Source organism: Macrosteles quadrilineatus, unplaced genomic scaffold (assembly GCF_028750875.1).
Source record: "Macrosteles quadrilineatus isolate MER2022 unplaced genomic scaffold, UCM_ALF_1.0 Scaffold_2__2_contigs__length_208266976, whole genome shotgun sequence".
Lineage (NCBI taxonomy): Eukaryota > Metazoa > Arthropoda > Insecta > Hemiptera > Cicadellidae > Macrosteles > Macrosteles quadrilineatus.
The window spans coordinates 148,751,465-148,768,900 of NW_026542595.1; the positions used below are offsets into that span (position 1 = coordinate 148,751,465).

General features: G+C 35.6%; 1 protein-coding gene across 1 annotated transcript in view; it reads left to right on the top strand.

The window, feature by feature from the left end:
* The window catches only part of LOC128983935 (uncharacterized), a 78,006-nt gene that overhangs the window by 55,245 nt on the left and 5,325 nt on the right, over positions 1-17,436 (top strand). The window contains exons 14-34 of the mRNA XM_054403211.1: positions 2,652-2,800; positions 3,781-3,885; positions 4,492-4,627; positions 5,023-5,160; positions 5,679-5,858; positions 6,274-6,445; positions 6,801-6,896; positions 7,456-7,637; positions 8,494-8,694; positions 9,376-9,556; positions 10,392-10,600; positions 10,745-10,930; positions 11,613-11,761; positions 12,150-12,288; positions 12,669-12,848; positions 13,307-13,440; positions 13,944-14,103; positions 14,680-14,855; positions 15,647-15,912; positions 16,067-16,287; positions 16,831-17,007. Of these exons, the coding sequence (XP_054259186.1) occupies positions 2,652-2,800; positions 3,781-3,885; positions 4,492-4,627; positions 5,023-5,160; positions 5,679-5,858; positions 6,274-6,445; positions 6,801-6,896; positions 7,456-7,637; positions 8,494-8,694; positions 9,376-9,556; positions 10,392-10,600; positions 10,745-10,930; positions 11,613-11,761; positions 12,150-12,288; positions 12,669-12,848; positions 13,307-13,440; positions 13,944-14,103; positions 14,680-14,855; positions 15,647-15,912; positions 16,067-16,287; positions 16,831-17,007 (3,537 nt within the window). The remainder of the gene's footprint in view (positions 1-2,651; positions 2,801-3,780; positions 3,886-4,491; positions 4,628-5,022; positions 5,161-5,678; positions 5,859-6,273; positions 6,446-6,800; positions 6,897-7,455; positions 7,638-8,493; positions 8,695-9,375; positions 9,557-10,391; positions 10,601-10,744; positions 10,931-11,612; positions 11,762-12,149; positions 12,289-12,668; positions 12,849-13,306; positions 13,441-13,943; positions 14,104-14,679; positions 14,856-15,646; positions 15,913-16,066; positions 16,288-16,830; positions 17,008-17,436) is intronic.

A 17,436-nucleotide genomic window follows, 5' to 3' on the forward strand; every position in this document is an offset into this window, starting at 1 on the left:
GTGACCCATTGTTTCAAACTAGAATTTTACGCTGATTACAATGCCGCAATTAGTTTTCAAAAATCTTGATCCGTTCTAAAGTTATGAGGACTTTTTATAACTTTATTTTTAGCCCATTTTAACATTGTGCATTTACAAACTAAGACCATAATCTCAAAATAGTGCTAGATAAAGATAAGTATACACCACCATTCATTGTCGACCTATTATCACTTGGTTATGACGGATTAATTTTTTTCGGCCGCCATCTTGGATCTGCCATTTTGAGATGTGATAAATTAATTTAAATATGAAGGTGGTGTTGTGACCCATCATTTTGAACTCTTTTTTTATGTTGAACTCAATGCCGCAATCCGTTTTTGTTTTTCAGGTTTTCTTGATGAAATATTAAAATTATCTTGCTTAAATTTCCAATATTTCAAAAAACAAATATGAAAATGCAAAACGGATTGCGGCATTAAATTCAGCATAAAAAAGTTGTCTGAAATAATGGGTCACAACACTACCTTCATATTTAAATTAATTTATCACATTTCAAAATGGCAGATCCAAGATGGCGGCCGAAAAAAATTAATCCGTCATAACCAAGTGATAATAGGTCGACAATGAATGGTGGTGTATACTTATCTTTATCTAGCACTATTTTGAGATTATGGTCTTAGTTTGTAAATGCACAATGTTAAAATGGGCTAAAAATAAAGTTATAAAAAGTCCTCATTACTTTAGAACGGATCAAGATTTTTTTAAACTAATTGTGGCATTGTAATCAGCGTAAAATTCTAGTTTGAAACAATGGGTCACAACCCTACCTTTACATTTGAAAAAAAAATTTTGTATCCAATATGGCGGATCCAAGATGGCGGCCAAAAATGTTTATTCAGTCAAAATGAAGTACTCACTACACTACAATGATCTGACGTGGTCCGAAGTTGATATCTTAAGAAATGTAGAAAAAAGTAGGGGGGGAACTCATTTAAAATTCACCCTGTATATATAAACATATAACTTCTTGAAAGATATGTGAAATAAAATATAGTATACACAAATCTAAGCAAACAAATCAATTGCGAAATGTAGGCCTAGTATGAAAAATAAAAATCTAAAATTGAAATAAATGCCTATTGATTTCTCACAACTAATTACCTTAGCAGTTTTTTTTTTTTTTTTTTTTTTTTTTTTTTTTTTTTTTTTTTTTTACTAATGAGATAATAAATTTACAATAATTAATGACCGATTAGTCAAAACAATTAGAGAGAATAATGTGTGTCAAAATATCAAAAGTTGAAATTAAAACTAAAACAATAATGATATCTTATTTCCTTATTTTTATTGATTTATTTATTTACTTTTACTAGCTTCTAATATTTTAACTAGTATCTGACATACTAAAGGCTAAAACATCTTATTAACAGCTATGATAACAATTAAAAACAACAGTAGTTATAGATTGTGCGAGGTTGGCAAAAAATGTAAACACAAGGTGATCGTCTGCAATGACGGATGATTGCAGCGCGGCGAATATTGAAAACTGAAAACTGCGCTGAAAACTCTACCCACTCTACCGGCAATAAACAGAAACACACGGCAACGAAGGTCGAAAAGGCAATGGCGTTGCCTAGCAACAAGGAATCACCTGAAACCTGAACTGAACTAAAAAATGGCGGACAACTTACTAGAACGATAAAAAATTATTGATTACAACGATTGATTTACAAAACTACACTTGGACTATTTTACCAACGGACTGGGAATCTAAAAATAATCCGGCTCGAAGGACCAAATGTTAAATTCGGAGTTTAGAAATTAAAAATTAATTATTAGTTAATTAATACAATAAAAACTCGAAGGACCGAAAGAGATTAAATACAAAATACGACTATAACACAAACACGAATACGAATCAACAAATTAAATTATTGGAAAGGAGGATGCAGAGGGTTTATACAAATGGAGGGTTTTTATGAATAATTAATGAAGGAGAGGCTATTAATATCTAGTGCTCACCCTTGGTTGTAGGTCGAATAGTGAGTTGGCGTCAAATGTCCATGGAACGAAGAACAAAAATCAGCCGGCCGGCATCACAGAGGAGATATAATTTAACACTAGTGCACTTCAAAAAGGGGGGATAAATAGCCTCGAAGGAAGAGTAGAGGTAATTAGGAAAAGAATATTACATCATATTGAGACGAAGAGGGCAAAAGATCAGTAAAATTACCGAACCAGGACCGACCGTCGCGTCTAAACGTTACACCGTGAACGCCATATTTTTTACTCTTCCGCTTAGTAGCTACCGACGCCGGCTACTTCGTCAACAGGTGAAAACAGATTTGCCAACCACGCAAAATGAGAATTTTTTATGCTAACAGCAAACATTGAAAATCGTTGAGTTAAAACTTAACAATATTTCTCCTGCAAACCATTTTGTTAATTCATCAGACTTTATTCATTCTGTTACTTGCAGCAGTACTGCAACAGTTTTTAGCTACTATTTCACACTCAACAAGTTTTATAGTTTTTATTTAAGAAGAACATGATGCTGTATTGTTATAAACTATGTCTTAACTTACTCAGCATACTTTACACAATATAGTATACTTCAACAATTAATTGAATTACTCTAACTGCTGGCTCACTCTATGGTTTTTACCTAGACGAAAGAGATCGATGTGACTTTCGCCAAGGAGGAAGGTCCAGAAGGGTTGGAGAAGACGCTCAACAGAGTGTGCGACGAAGCCACCACAGCGGCTAAACAGGGCTACCAACTCATCGTCTTGTCAGACAGAAAAGCCGGCGCTAACCGGTCAGTGTGCCCCCTTTACACCTTCCAACCACACTTTTCCTTACTTGATATTTTTTCCATCTTGAAGTTGAATTTTTAGTTTCCGTAATGTTCAGTGATAGTTATATTTTATACTACCCTTTTACAATTGTAGAAAACTTAATACAATGATTTGTCTAAGTTGGTAACATAAACTGACTTTGTATTCATGCATAGTGGGTGAAAAATAGTTTAATGTTCAATCTTTTGTGTTGTATTAATTGGGGGATGGTTTTGTTTAAATTTTGGGTATGTTGGTATGTTAATTTAGAGCCTACTGTGGGGTGGTAAAACAACATAGAATACATTATATTTTATAAAACAAATAAAATGTCCAATTTTGAATCAGTCCTAATTTGAAACTGAATGTACCTACTTTTGGCAAAATAACTCTTAGTTTATTCAATTTAAAAGAAAGTTTATTTTAATTGAAGCATGCTGATAGATAACTATCCTTTTTTGCACACTCAAGTGTGAGTAAATCTTTATACATATCATTTCACAATCTTTTTACTGGTAAAGTATATTCAATTTACAGTCTGTTTTTCAATATATATTCATAAATTTTGTTTATTAATTATAATATTTATACATGTGTTCTCACATAGATTCAATATATTTTCTTTATAATTTATTACTTAAAGTTCTTCCTAAAAATAGTTGCTGTGCTATCAAACCTTTTGTGTGAAATGTCTGTTGCAATAGATTGACAAATGACCATACATGAAATATCTCTATCCAACTGAAAACACACCAGTCAAGTATTCTCTTATGAAAAACTACTTTAGAATTGCAATTGATAACCTTTGACAATTTATCCACTCCTGATTTTCCCACTGATTGGAAGTGAGAGTGAATGTTGCAATGAATGTGTGTCTGTGTCTGACACAACTTGTCGGCACTTGTCAACGTTTGTCACATGTTGTCGGCACCTAATAACGTGTGTGGTATCGGGTGTGCAGGGTGCCAGTGAGTATGTTGCTTGCTCTAGGTGCCACGCATCACCATCTGATCGAGGAGCGACAACGGATGAAAGTCGGACTCATCTTGGAGACTGGAGAAGCAAGGTAAGAGCGTTATTCTTTATAGTATGATTTTTGTTTAAAGCATCAGAAATTATCTTCAGAATTGTGTTTGAGTCTCTGGAGTTTACTGGTGGGGTTTTTAACCCACTTTTAGAATATTTTTGTTTATGTATAGCTATTTATGGATCTTCTATTAGAACTGTAGAACATACTGAGGAAGTTTTTTATTTTAATTTAAGCGTAAGCATAATAATCAGCTCTTTGAACAGAAGTGTTAAGAATTTTGCTTCTCCTCAATCCGGTTTCCTAGAAAGTAACTAACAGAACAAGAAACATCAACTCTTCTAAATAATTTAAACGCACAACAAAATCTATTTGTAATATCACCTATGGCTCACTAATACTATAAAATAAATATTTGCACATTGACTTAAATATTGAAGATTTACCTAACAAAAAAAGAATTTAGGTGGCCTTCCTAAATAAAGTTGGCTTTTTTTTAGATATCATCCAACCACAGTAAAATTTTGTTTTTTATGATGATTTTGAATTAATTACAGTTTTGTAAAAAGGTTTACTATACTGAACGTCCTCATTTATCTAACCAAAAGTGTTTTTCCCATATTATTAACCATTTATTGGTTGCAGAGAAGTGCACCACATGTGTGTGCTGCTCGGTTACGGTGCAGATGCCATTTGCCCGTTCTTTGTGTTTGAAATGGCCAAGTCACTTAGAGAAGAAGGCGTGTTGGAGCCTGCGCTCACTGATGAAATACTTTACAAGGTAAACTATACAGTAAAACCCACATGGGTTGTCAATTCTTAAATAACATTTTATTTTTCATTTTAGATGAACTTTTTATAATCCTCAAAGGGATATGGGTGTAAATGCAGTTAATTGATTGGCTAATATTTATACCACTGTTTGACATTGAAAGAAAAATAATCATGTGATTAGATATTGCAGTGCCTATGCCTAACTTACTCATGTCAAAATTATTCATCTGTTTAAACCCTATTGCCTACCCATGACCGTCATAACTTTTCTATTGCATTACTCTATTCTACTAGCAGTGATAGCTAATAGACATTCAATTCTTTTGTTCTTTAAAAAAAAAATTTAATGCTTGGCTATTTTACTGTCAACTGTTTGATTGTACCAACATATTTTACTGTTAGAACTACTCCGAGGCCATGGAGAGAGGAATCTCCAAGGTGATGGCTAAGATGGGAATCTCCACTCTCCAGTCGTACAAGGGAGCACAAATCTTTGAAGCAGTGGGGCTGTCGGAGGAAGTCATCAACAAGTGCTTCAAGGTTTGTTGATTGCCAAAAATAAACCTATATCTCATTATTCATTTATACTACTTATCGATATATTTTCAACCAGCAGTTGAAAAATTTGCAGACATGTAGAATGGATGTGACATTGATACATAGAACACGAAAACATTGTTTCTGTAGTTATTGTCAATGTAGTGAAAGTGTTAGTTCGTTTTATCGATTTTCAAATATGGTGCCTAAAATTATTTTGGTACTATTTTTGTAATTACTTTTCTTTAAGAAATATATTTTATAGTGAATGGTAAAAAAGATATATTTTTTTCAAAATTTTACCTGTGTATCGAACTTATTCTTCCAATTTCCAAAGCTTATACTCATCGTGGGAACTTTTTCAATTTGTACTGAACTTTATAGCTGATCTTCAATAACATAGCTGATAGAACAAAAAATGTAGGTTTTTACATCTTAATTTTTTTAATTGCCTTACACTGTGCCACACAATGTTACCATACCAAGCAGTTAAATATAACATGCCATGAATATTTTTTCAGGGCACTCAGTCACGTATTGGAGGAGCCACTTTCAACGTCCTGGCCAAGGAAGCGTACGAGAGGCACCATCTGGCGTACAGTGACAAAGATATGCTGGTACTGAGGAACCCTGGACTCTATCACTGGAGACAGGGCGGGGAGAAACATGTCAACGACCCAGTCAGTCTGGCCAATCTTCAGGTATGTACATTTCCTTGATAATATTTGTAATCCCGTCAATAAAGAGCTGTATGTCTTTTAGGTCTGTTTCTTCAGTTTAAATTTGTCTTTTCTGCTAATTTTTTATTTCCTTGGAGAAGATGAGTATACAAATTAAAAACAGTTAGACTGTTCCATTTTGCTCAGCCCAAAGTAAAGAACCAGTAATAAGTTAAATTTCTCTCTTTCTCTTCAAAGTTCAAATGACTAAATTATTGGTTTTCATTGTATTCCACCAACTTATAGGCTAGGGTCTTATTAGTATCTAAAATCGTTGTACTCAAAAAAGTTAAAAGCTCAAAGAATTGATGCTTTTAAATCAAACTGAAAAACTTATTAACTTGAAAGCTAGTCCTTTATCATTCCAGCCATTGATACAATGTAACCTAACCTACAGGAGGCCGCAGTCAACAAGAGTGGCAACGCTTATGACAGATTTAGGGAGTCAACACTGGCCAGTGTAAGGGACTGTACTATCCGTGGTCAGCTGGAGTTTGTGCCCAGCGACAACCCTGTGGACATCTCCGAGGTAGAGCCGGCCGCGGAGATTGTCAAACGGTTTGCTACAGGTAAGCCAAGGACAAACACATGAGAGTTTTAGTAACTTTGATTATTAGCTATATTAAATGTTTATGGATACCCAGCTGTAAGTTATCAAAATCTTTGATCTAAACTACTACTAATCTTGGTTTCCCCATTAAATTATTTTGGAAATTTCCCATCATGATTGGTATAAAACAAGTGTTGACAATGTTTCAGGATGTTTTTTTTTCTACAGCTAAAATGTATTATCACGTTCTAAAAAACATACTGTAACTCGATTTATAGAACTAGATTTGAATAGCGGTTCCTTGTAAGTTTCTAAGGTATTATTTCATTAGTAGTGTGATTCAAGTATATTAATATTTTGTTTTGCCATTCCAGGAGCCATGAGTTTTGGCAGTATATCTCTAGAAGCTCACCAGACTCTAGCCGTGGCAATGAACCGTGTTGGAGGAAAGTCAAATACTGGAGAAGGAGGCAAGTTTTATCAAGTTTAAAGTTTACTTTGCGATAGCCTACAATATACTCTAAACATGTGGCTAGACATTGCTTTCACTGCCACTTCATTACCTCCTTCAGCAGCTCTTGCAATATTTTTAAATTCTAAACTAATTTTTCATAACCCTCTAGGTTTGAGATATCTTCCAGATTTTTACTGTGATAATTTTGATTATTCTAATGTTCATAACTGGATAGTTATAGTGCTCACCTTCTAATGAAATGTTTGCCAGTCAAATCTTGATCGATAAAGAGCTGCAGTTTTTGATGGTTTGAAACTATACACAGCGGTTGTTAATCATTAGGATAGGATATGTTTAAATAAATAGTACTGACTAAAGAACCAGTTGATCTAAGCCAGTAAAGCTAACATCTCATTCAATCTACACTTGTATACTACTCTTTGTCTTATATGCTCACTGGTGTGTCAGTGTCATATAAATAAATTTTAATCCAACAATCCTTACTATGATACCCGACAAATAATTTGGTTACACATTTTTAAAATTGGACATTAATAACTAATTTTCCCCTGCAGGAGAGAACCCAGACCGATACCTCAACCAGGACCCAGATTTCAACAGAAGGTCGGCCATCAAGCAAGTTGCTTCAGGACGTTTTGGAGTGACTATTTCCTACTTGGCTAACGCTGATGACCTCCAGATCAAGATGGCACAGGGAGCCAAACCCGGAGAGGGAGGAGAACTTCCGGGCTACAAGGTAAATTACATCGATTTTATCACCCGTGAAATTCCGGGTATGAAGACCTGAATACCAAAGAGAACAACACATCCAAGAGATTTGTCTTTCGTTTCTCTGTGGTGTGCAGTTTTGAACCTCTCTTGAGAACAGTTTAATCTCCTATTAATCACTTTTTACTTCCATTGCACTTTTCTAATCTGAAAGTATTTTCAATAGTTTTATCAAAATCTGGAACCCAACCAAGACTTGACAAGATTTGATCAGCTTGATTGAATCATAAATTTGTTTTCAGTTACACCAGTTACACCCCATATTTTCCCCCTCTACCATAACCCACAAAATATCATTATGTATATGTGATCACAAGAGCTGCTCATTGATGTTGCTGTGATAGCTGGAGATGTCAATAAATATGGCTGCTATTCTGTTATAAACAATATTAATAATAGTAGTTGTTAGTTGAATTATATCAAAATAAAGCAAATAATACCTATTTATGGGAAAGTTTCATAATAGCTTGAGATTCTTTATTGTGGAAGGGTCGTCCAAAAAGTAACAGATGTCTTACATCGCTGCCACCACTTGAGGTGTGGCTGCCATCTTGGTATCAGAGCGTTTCTACACTGAGTACAAATCCACCAATGGTATTGTGACCATCGTATCTCTCGTATTTCAAAAAATACTAATTAGCGCTGTCATTGCAAATCCCCCAGTTGTGAAGTGCACTCTGTGGTGGTATCTAAGATTTTTTTAGTGAAATCACAAGCTAATTAAAAATGTATTGCCAGATTTGTGTTATTTATAGAAAAAGAGAATAAATAAAGGAAAATAAAGGATTTCTTATTTAATTTATTTTAAATAAATTTTTATTCAGGTGACAGAGGACATAGCCAAGACCAGACACTCAGTGCCAGGTGTTGGTCTGATTTCTCCTCCTCCCCACCACGACATCTACTCCATAGAGGATCTGGCGGAACTCATCTATGACCTTAAGTGTGCTAACCCTGCCGCTCGCATCTCCGTCAAGCTGGTGTCTGAGGTGGGCGTCGGTGTCGTCGCCTCCGGTGTTGCCAAGGTACGTTGTGAAATAAACACCACTGCTTTGTTTGAAGTTTTGGTTGTGGTAAGCTTATGTTATCTCAGGGATTGTTGCAGACATTTTACATCACGGTAAACAAATCTTGACTAAGTTTTGGATCTTAAATTTGCTCTTGTAAAATTTGATTAGTAAAATTTAAATTTTTGGTTTAAGGCAAAAAAAAAAAACAATTTAACCATAATCAATAGACAACCCAGGCAATCTGGGAGATAAAATGAGAAACCCCACAAAAAACTGAATTGTAACAACAAACACAACAGAAATGAATGACTGAATGATTTATCGGTCTGGTTTTTTTTCAAATAGTTTTTGTTTTGTTTTTTTTTCGTTTAATAACCTATTAAAATAGAACTTTTCTCTCTACTTTTGCAAAGAGGGATCTACACGCATAACATTTTAGTTTGAGCTTCACATGAAGGTCATTATATTTCAAAGCAATGCAGGTTTGGAATGATCTCACATTTTTTAGGTAATAAATCTATGATCAATCGTTTGAAAATTAATTGTTTTCTTTATTGTACAGTAACGTTTTAAAGCCTATTTGCTTTTTCTCCCGTTACGTTATACTTTTGTGAGTTTGATAACAACTACGACTATTCAAGATTGTAAATATTGCTTTGAACTGCCCCTGTTTTGAACGTCTGAGTGTTGTTGCAGGGTAAGGCAGAACACATAGTGATCTCTGGCCATGACGGAGGTACGGGGGCCAGTAGCTGGACTGGTATCAAGGCCGCAGGGTTGCCGTGGGAGCTGGGCATAGCAGAGACACATCAGGTGTTGGTGCTGAACAACTTGCGCTCTAGGGTGGTGGTGCAGGCGGACGGCCAGATTAGGACTGGTTAGTTAAACAATCTATACAAATATCTATATCTATATCTATATCTATATTAATACACCAACACAAAATTTGTCCTTTGAACTCCTCTGCCATTTGTTTACCGATTTTGACCATTCACGATTCATAGAAAGAGCATGTAACGTAGATTTGCCAACTAACCTTAAATTTTTGAATAAATTCCTTAGGCTCTGCCCCATTCTCTTTTAAAGTCTGCATATTATCCTTATGAAGACAGTTTGTTTGCATTATGATCAGTAGGATAATCAATGTTTTAATTGCTGTTACAATTAAAATTCACCAAATCTATATAATGAAGAACAACCGCCTACAAGATGAAGAGTCCTTTGAATGATGAACAAGGATGTTAGCCGAAGTGCTACCATCTTTAGTAGGATACATGGATAAACTTTATGATAGTTGCAGAGGAAACCTCTCAAAGGCTAAATATATCATGATATTTCAGCTATTTTTTATTCGATCTTTTTGAGCTTGGTATCGCTTGATAGAAAATTTAAAATGCTAAATAAAAGTGTTCTTGACATGTTTTCATAAAACCAGCCTCTTGACAAAATAAATGTATGTGGGTTTGTAAGTTTGGTTTCCGTAGCTTGAATAATTCTTCAGATATAAATTGTTTTGTAAAAAATACAAAATGGTGGCTAGCGGCTAAACAAAATTTGTTTCAACCTATGTTTGGATAGTTTAGAACTTTAGAACCCCTCTATGAACACTCTTTATATTGTAACCTTGATAATGTTTAAATACTCATTCAATTTTTTGTGTTGATCATTTTTCTGTTTTGATTCTGTTCAATAATTCGGGGAAATTTTGCTAGGTTTCGACGTGGTTGTGGCAGCGTTGCTGGGAGCTGATGAGTTTGGGTTCAGCACTGCTCCGCTGATTGTGATGGGATGTACGATGATGCGCAAGTGTCACCTCAATACTTGTCCAGTCGGCATTGCAACTCAGGATCCGGAACTGCGCAAGAAGTTTGCTGGCAAGCCTGAACATGTCGTCAACTACCTGTTCATGTTGGCCGAAGAGGTCTGTACATTTCACTAAAATGTTTTTATAACTTTCAAATACATTTTATACATTTAATATATACTTATAACTTAAATTTACTTTTACTTAAGTTTTGAAACCATTGTTTTTCTCTCCATCTCAACAAGAAGTTGCATGTTTCAGATTCGAGGCCACATGGCGTCTCTGGGCATCCGCAAGTTCCAGGACCTGATTGGACGAACAGACCTGCTGAGAGTGTATGAGAACTCAAACAACCCTAAAGCCAAGTTGCTAAACTTTGGCCTAATCCTGAAGAACGCACTTCACATGCGCCCTGGTGTCAATATAGTCGGTGGATCAGAGAAACAGGTTAGTAGAAGTTAAGATAGTGTTGGATAGTTAAAATTATTTTTTTCTTTGTTTCAATTTTGACATTCCCTTCTAAGCTTGTAATTGTGTATTAGCCTTAGAAGGCTGGCTTATAGGTCACCATGTACACAAATTAACAGCGCTGATAAATGTTTAGTGGTGACCTTTGGTCCAAGAACTTGTGGCATTTTTGCCTTGGTTTATAATTATAATCTGTTGTGCTAACTGAACCATCAACTCATTATTCCAGCATAGTCACTTGATCATGTGATCCAAGGTTTCGTAATGTGTTTTTTCATTTTGATCTGAGATAACTGTCAAAGTCAATTTGGTTTTGTAACTTCTATTTCATTCAAAATTAGTGTTTTAGCTATTCTTAGAATAACGAAGCTATTCATTGTCATTGTTATCAATTTTGGTGAAAAGTGGAGGGATTTTTATCAATACACTTCTGTTCGGGTAATTCCTGGGTCTACTAGGAATCTCAACTCTTCTCCTTCACCTTCACTGTTAATCATCATCCACATCTGCCATCTAAATCCCTTTCTTTTCCATATCTCTCATTACCTCATACATCGCTTTCTTCTGACATAGCTATCTACAACTAAACCTCTTACTTTTAAAACTCTACTTGTCCAGCAAAAATCACAAACTAACTACTGAAAATTTGTCTTGTTTGCAGGACTTCCAACTAGAGAAACGTCTTGACAACCGGTTGATAGAACTTGCTCAGCCAGTGATTGATGGTAAACAGAAGTCTGTCAAGGTGGAAATGGAAATTAACAATGAGTGTCGTGCCTTCGCCTCCACACTCAGCTATCACATTGCTAGGTTGGTACTCCTGTTGATTATTTTCTAATGTTCTACAGTTGGCACTGGATAATTGCATAGTTGGTTATGCATCACAGTTGCTAGCCTGATTTCTCGGATTTAGAATATGGTACTCTGATTAGCAGGTGCAAAGAACAGTAGATTGAATGTAATAATAAGACCGTGACAAAAAAAGATAGTTAAATAAATACTTTTTAAAGTTATTCAGATGTACACATCATACATTAGTAATTGAGACTTGGCTCTTTACTAAATACAAACTTGACGAAATCACTCAGTTGATCCTTGAATATGTCAATTTTCTTAATGATGATTTAGTACAACATGTTCAATTTCACCTCACAACTGTTGCAAGTTTAAATCCCTTAACTTTTCGGTTGTTTTGTAGGAAGCACCTAGATGAAGGACTGCCTGAGCACAGCATCAATGTCAGCCTAACAGGATCAGCTGGTCAGAGCTTCTGTGCCTTCTTGTCTAAGGGAGTTCACGTCACCCTGGAGGGAGACGCTAACGACTACGTCGGCAAGGTACTATATGCTTTTCTGTGCATCATAATATGGATAAGTTTGAAACTAAAACTTGTTTTACCCCTTATCACATGTAATTGTGAACCTCGATAAGAGGTCAATCTTGATAACAAGTCTTATTTAATAATCCCCATGACTATTGTAAATGTATAATTTAAAGGCAGTATTTTAGAGGTCTTGTTTATACATGCACAGAATGTGCCAGTCATATGACGTTACACTGTAGATGGTTGATGACAGGTCTATTTACGAATGCTTTTCCAACTTTCATTTTAGTCTAATTTCATTTTTTTTTTTTAATAGTATGGCACTTACAATGTACTGATTATCAAATGACAGTAAATATATTCTTATTTGATCAATCGTTATTCTTGTCACAGGGTCTATCTGGAGGTGAGATTGTGATTTTCCCTCCAAAAGCGTCAACATTCGACTCTGTAATGAATGTGATTGTGGGCAACGTTTGTCTCTACGGAGCGACGTCAGGAAAAGCGTTCTTCCGAGGGATTGCTGCTGAACGGTTCTGCGTGCGAAACTCTGGCGCTGTTGCTGTAGTTGAGGTCAGTTGCATAATGTTAATCAAGCTAAGTTCTTATTGACGAAGTCACTTGTACGATTGTTGGTGTTTGGCCTCATAAAATCAGCCTTCAGTAGGTTAGGTCTGTAATATTCTTCTCCTCAAGCCCCAACTTTCTAACATCCTTTCAATTTTGTCCTACCTTCTAGTTTTGAGCCTTCTAGCTGGTATTCTGCAATTTTATCTCAGAGTTCTTTTCTTTCCTCCAAATATGGCCAGCACAACATAACCTTCAGCTTTTCACGTAACCCACTATATCAAAGTATCAAAAGAGACTATTATTAAATTCAATCTCAAACCCTTTATGTTATAGACGTAAATTAGTGTTGATTAGAATAGAATTGTCATTTTCATATGGCTTTGATGTTTGTTAATTGACTTGACGAAAGTTAACAGTATATTTTTTGCCCCGAGACCTACAATTACCTGTTACTGTTGCAGGGAGTCGGAGATCATGGATGTGAATACATGACTGGAGGAGTTGCTGTTATCCTAGGATTGACAGGACGTAACTTTGCTGCCGGCATGTCCGGAGGTCTTGCTTATGTGTACGACTTGGATGGCTCTTTCAAAATGTAAGAGCAATATTTGTTTTGAGCATTTATATTTGGCCATTTAACCTTTTGGCTCCAAAGATAGCACTTAGTTAATTGATAAAATAAATGTTTAAAATTTGTAAACCTGAAAGTAAACATATTTTTACATCCTATGTAAACAGGTCTTAATCTGTTTTAAAGAACTACTGAAGGTATTAGAATGGTTAAAGCTCAAACAGCTTTAATTTTATGTTGAAAAGAATACATAACTTTATAATCAGTTTTGCCCTGCTTAATCGTCGAATTCAACACACACACACACACACACACACACACACACACCCTTCACTCATCATTGCCTAGAAATATGCACCCTATTGGCAATGTTTGAATCTAATCTAATCAATATTTCATGCCTGTTTTGAAGGTTAAAACTGAAACCTAAACCAATATAATACATTAGGGCATATGTTTTTCATACCTTAACGTACCAAGTAAAGTGTTAAATTTCCATAGAGATTGTTGACTGACGATTTTTTCAGAAAATGCAACCCAGAGATGGTTGAGTTGCTTCCTTTGGAGCTTGATGATGACTTAAAGTACGTCAAGAGTCTGCTGGTAGAGTTCCAAGAGAAAACTGGATCAGAGATCGCCAAACAGATGATTGCAACGTGGCCTGAGCCTGCTAAGAAATTTGTCAAGGTAAAAATTTGAACGTGCCATCAAATAATACATTTAGCTTTGTTGTTGGTAATATTTTTTCCAAAAGAGCTTTCCACCTGATTTTTGTGCTACGGTTAAAAAGAGTTTAATGCAAATAGTTATTAATATTTTTACAATGAAACATCCTTAAGCATATGTTTTAGGTGGAACTATGGAAATTATATGAAAACAAGCAACTCAATGAAATCATTTACTCATCACAATCATTTAAAGCACTTTTATATCCAAATTCAAAGGAACTTCAATTGTAAAAATTAGTTTGTAAATAAACCAGTTATTGCAATTTCCTTATCAAAATTGGCTGCTATACAATACAAATTGACGAGTCACATTTTTCAGTTACTGTATAACACGTGTTAGTTAAATGTATTTAAAATTTCAAATGAATATTCACCAGAGAATGATATTTATGAGTTCATCATGTGTTGTGCCTAAGATAACCACTATTTGTTCCAAACATCCGTTAATTTTAAAGAGAACAAAACTCACATTTAACAACCTTCAACCAAATATTTTTTCTTGATTTATTTTTAATTTCCTTAATACTTTTCACAGGTGTTCCCGTATGAGTATCAGCGAGCCCTGAAGCAGATGGCGGAGACTGCTCAGACCAAGGAAGTGGACTCCAAGGCAGCACCAGCAGCCAACGCAGCAGTCAAGGACATCGAGGAAGTCATCAATGACTCGGCCGTCGAGAAGAAGCGACTTGAGAAGGTCCTCGATAAGACAAGGTCAGCTAATATTTTATCATCATAGATCCAGGTACGGGATTACTTATTTGATTGTGGATTATATAATATGAGATAGTTTGTCGATTTCATAGTGGAGTAATGCTTCAAGGTTTCAATCTGCTGTGATCAAAAATGTATCAAACAATTAACTGCATCATGATAAGGTTAGGATATGAAAAGGAAAACATTTGATTTATTTCCACTTTTCAATCTAGGAATAAATAAATTAATAGAAAAATAACAGTCAGAATTAAGTAATTAACAGCAGCTTGCCTCTACCTTTTTAGCTAACCATGTTTTTTTATAAAGGCTTGTTTAGACTCTTTTGTAAAAAAATTAAAAGACGAGTGAAAAATTGGTGATTGATTTATACTTTGTTATACAACAGTATTTTTCTGTTGTAATTGCATTAATATATTTGTTTATGTGCCAATATTTTTAACATAATGTCTTATCAACAAAGATATTTTATAATTCACTTAATGTTTAACTTTAAAATTACGTCTGCACTTTTTTCTCTAGCCAAACAAAAACACGTGTTATTTTAAATATGCAGTTCTTTTGTTTTATGAATTGTGATACTTAATTGAGCAACTTTGAAAGTATAATAACTCAGAACTAGTTCTGAAACCATCATGGCTGATGGGCTATGTAGAAAAAGTCAGCCAGTGGTATTAAAAACTTTCAGAGATGTGATGAAATAGTTCTATTTATGACTTGCCAACAGAGTACCAAGGGTAAAAATGTATCGGTCAGATGTTTTCTAATTCAATTACATTATCTGTGAACAGAGGCTTCATGAAGTACCAGCGTGAAACGGCGCCATACCGTCCGGTAGAGAAACGTCTGAAGGACTGGGACGAGATCTACAACTTCCAGCACGTGCGCAAGGGGTTGCGAGTGCAGGCCGCGCGGTGTATGGAGTGTGGCGTGCCGTTCTGTCAGAGCAGCCACGGTTGTCCACTGGGCAACATCATACCTAAGTGGAACGATCTCATCTTCAACAACAACTGGAATGAGGCGCTCAAACAGTTAATGCAGACCAACAACTTCCCCGGTGAGTCAAAAACGCTTCATTATTCATACTAGTGGACACAGTTCAAAATCGTTTTATCAAATTAAATTATTTTATTGAGCCAAAGACGACAGCAAATGTTACTAGCCGAGTCATAGAAAATAAATATGTGTACAAACTCTTGTCATATTTTCAGAGTTCACCGGTCGAGTGTGCCCGGCGCCCTGCGAGGGAGCTTGTGTGTTGGGTATAAATGAGCCACCAGTGACAATCAAGAACATCGAGTGCGCCATCATCGACCATGCGTTTGAGCAAGGCTGGGTCAAGCCTGAGCCGCCAACTACTCGCACCGGGTTCAAAGTGGCTATTGTTGGGTCAGGACCAGCTGGCATGGCGTGCGCTCATCAGCTGAACAAGGTACGATGGTAAACAGATATAAAGTTTGAGTTTGTGTAATCTGTGTTGTTTTTAGTGGTAATTGACACTTCCAAATGGAAAATGGCTGCTTTGTGCATCATAAGTAATGACAACTTATTCTCGGTTTAAAGTTCATTTTTGGTGATGGTAATAAAGCTAATTTTTTTTTGTTTCTTGTTTTGCCTACTATACAGTTTTCTGTGTGGTTTTTTCATTTGTTATCACCAGCTGTGGCTAGGTTTTGTAATCTTGTTGTGTTTAGGTATTTTCACACCTGAGGACTGGATCAGATTCCAGATCCTAAAACATCGCAAACGCTTGGTTTAGAAAAAAATACTGTTTGTGGTGGAAAGTGTTTGCCCTCCCCCCCCCCTTGAATGGAACCATATTTTGATGAACAAGTACTTGTGTTTATCAAAATCGATTATATAATCCAGTTCTAATGTGATGTAAATATTCTACATAGGCCCACTCATCCCAGATAGTTAATTTACCATTTATTACACATCTACTACCATTTTTTATGCGATTGTTATTTCTTAGGCTGGACACTTGGTGACTGTGTATGAGCGTAATGATCGCATTGGTGGGCTGCTGCAGTACGGCATCCCTACCATGAAACTGTCCAAGGAAGTTGTCCAACGTAGGGTCCGGCTACTGGCTGACGAAGGGATTGAGTTCAAGACAAACATCAATGTCGGAAAAGATATCAGTGCCAAGGTGAGACTTCAATGTTTTTTGTAAATTTTGAAAGGTTCTTATATTGGTTTAAATTAACAGGTAGTGTAATAAGCGTTTAGGTTTTCTTTTCTTTTGTGGTCATGCTAATCAATTACAATTGAGGGGAGCGAGCTGGTCTAGTGGTTAGAGCGCGGGACTCCGGTTCCTGGGGTCCTGGGTTTCATATCCCGCCAAATCACCAATGGATTTTGTCTAAGTGATAATGCCGTAACCCCTAGGTCTAGCCTGAAGTAATGTGAAAAACAATTCCGGGCTTGTGACTATCGTCCTAGGACAAAAAAAAATCAATTACAATACTGCTCAACTCAGATCGTGATTTGTGTTATGTTAATTATTTTATTTTCATGAGTGGTAATGCTATTGGTTCTTTTGAAGGACGCAGAAGAAATTAATTCAAAATAATGTAAA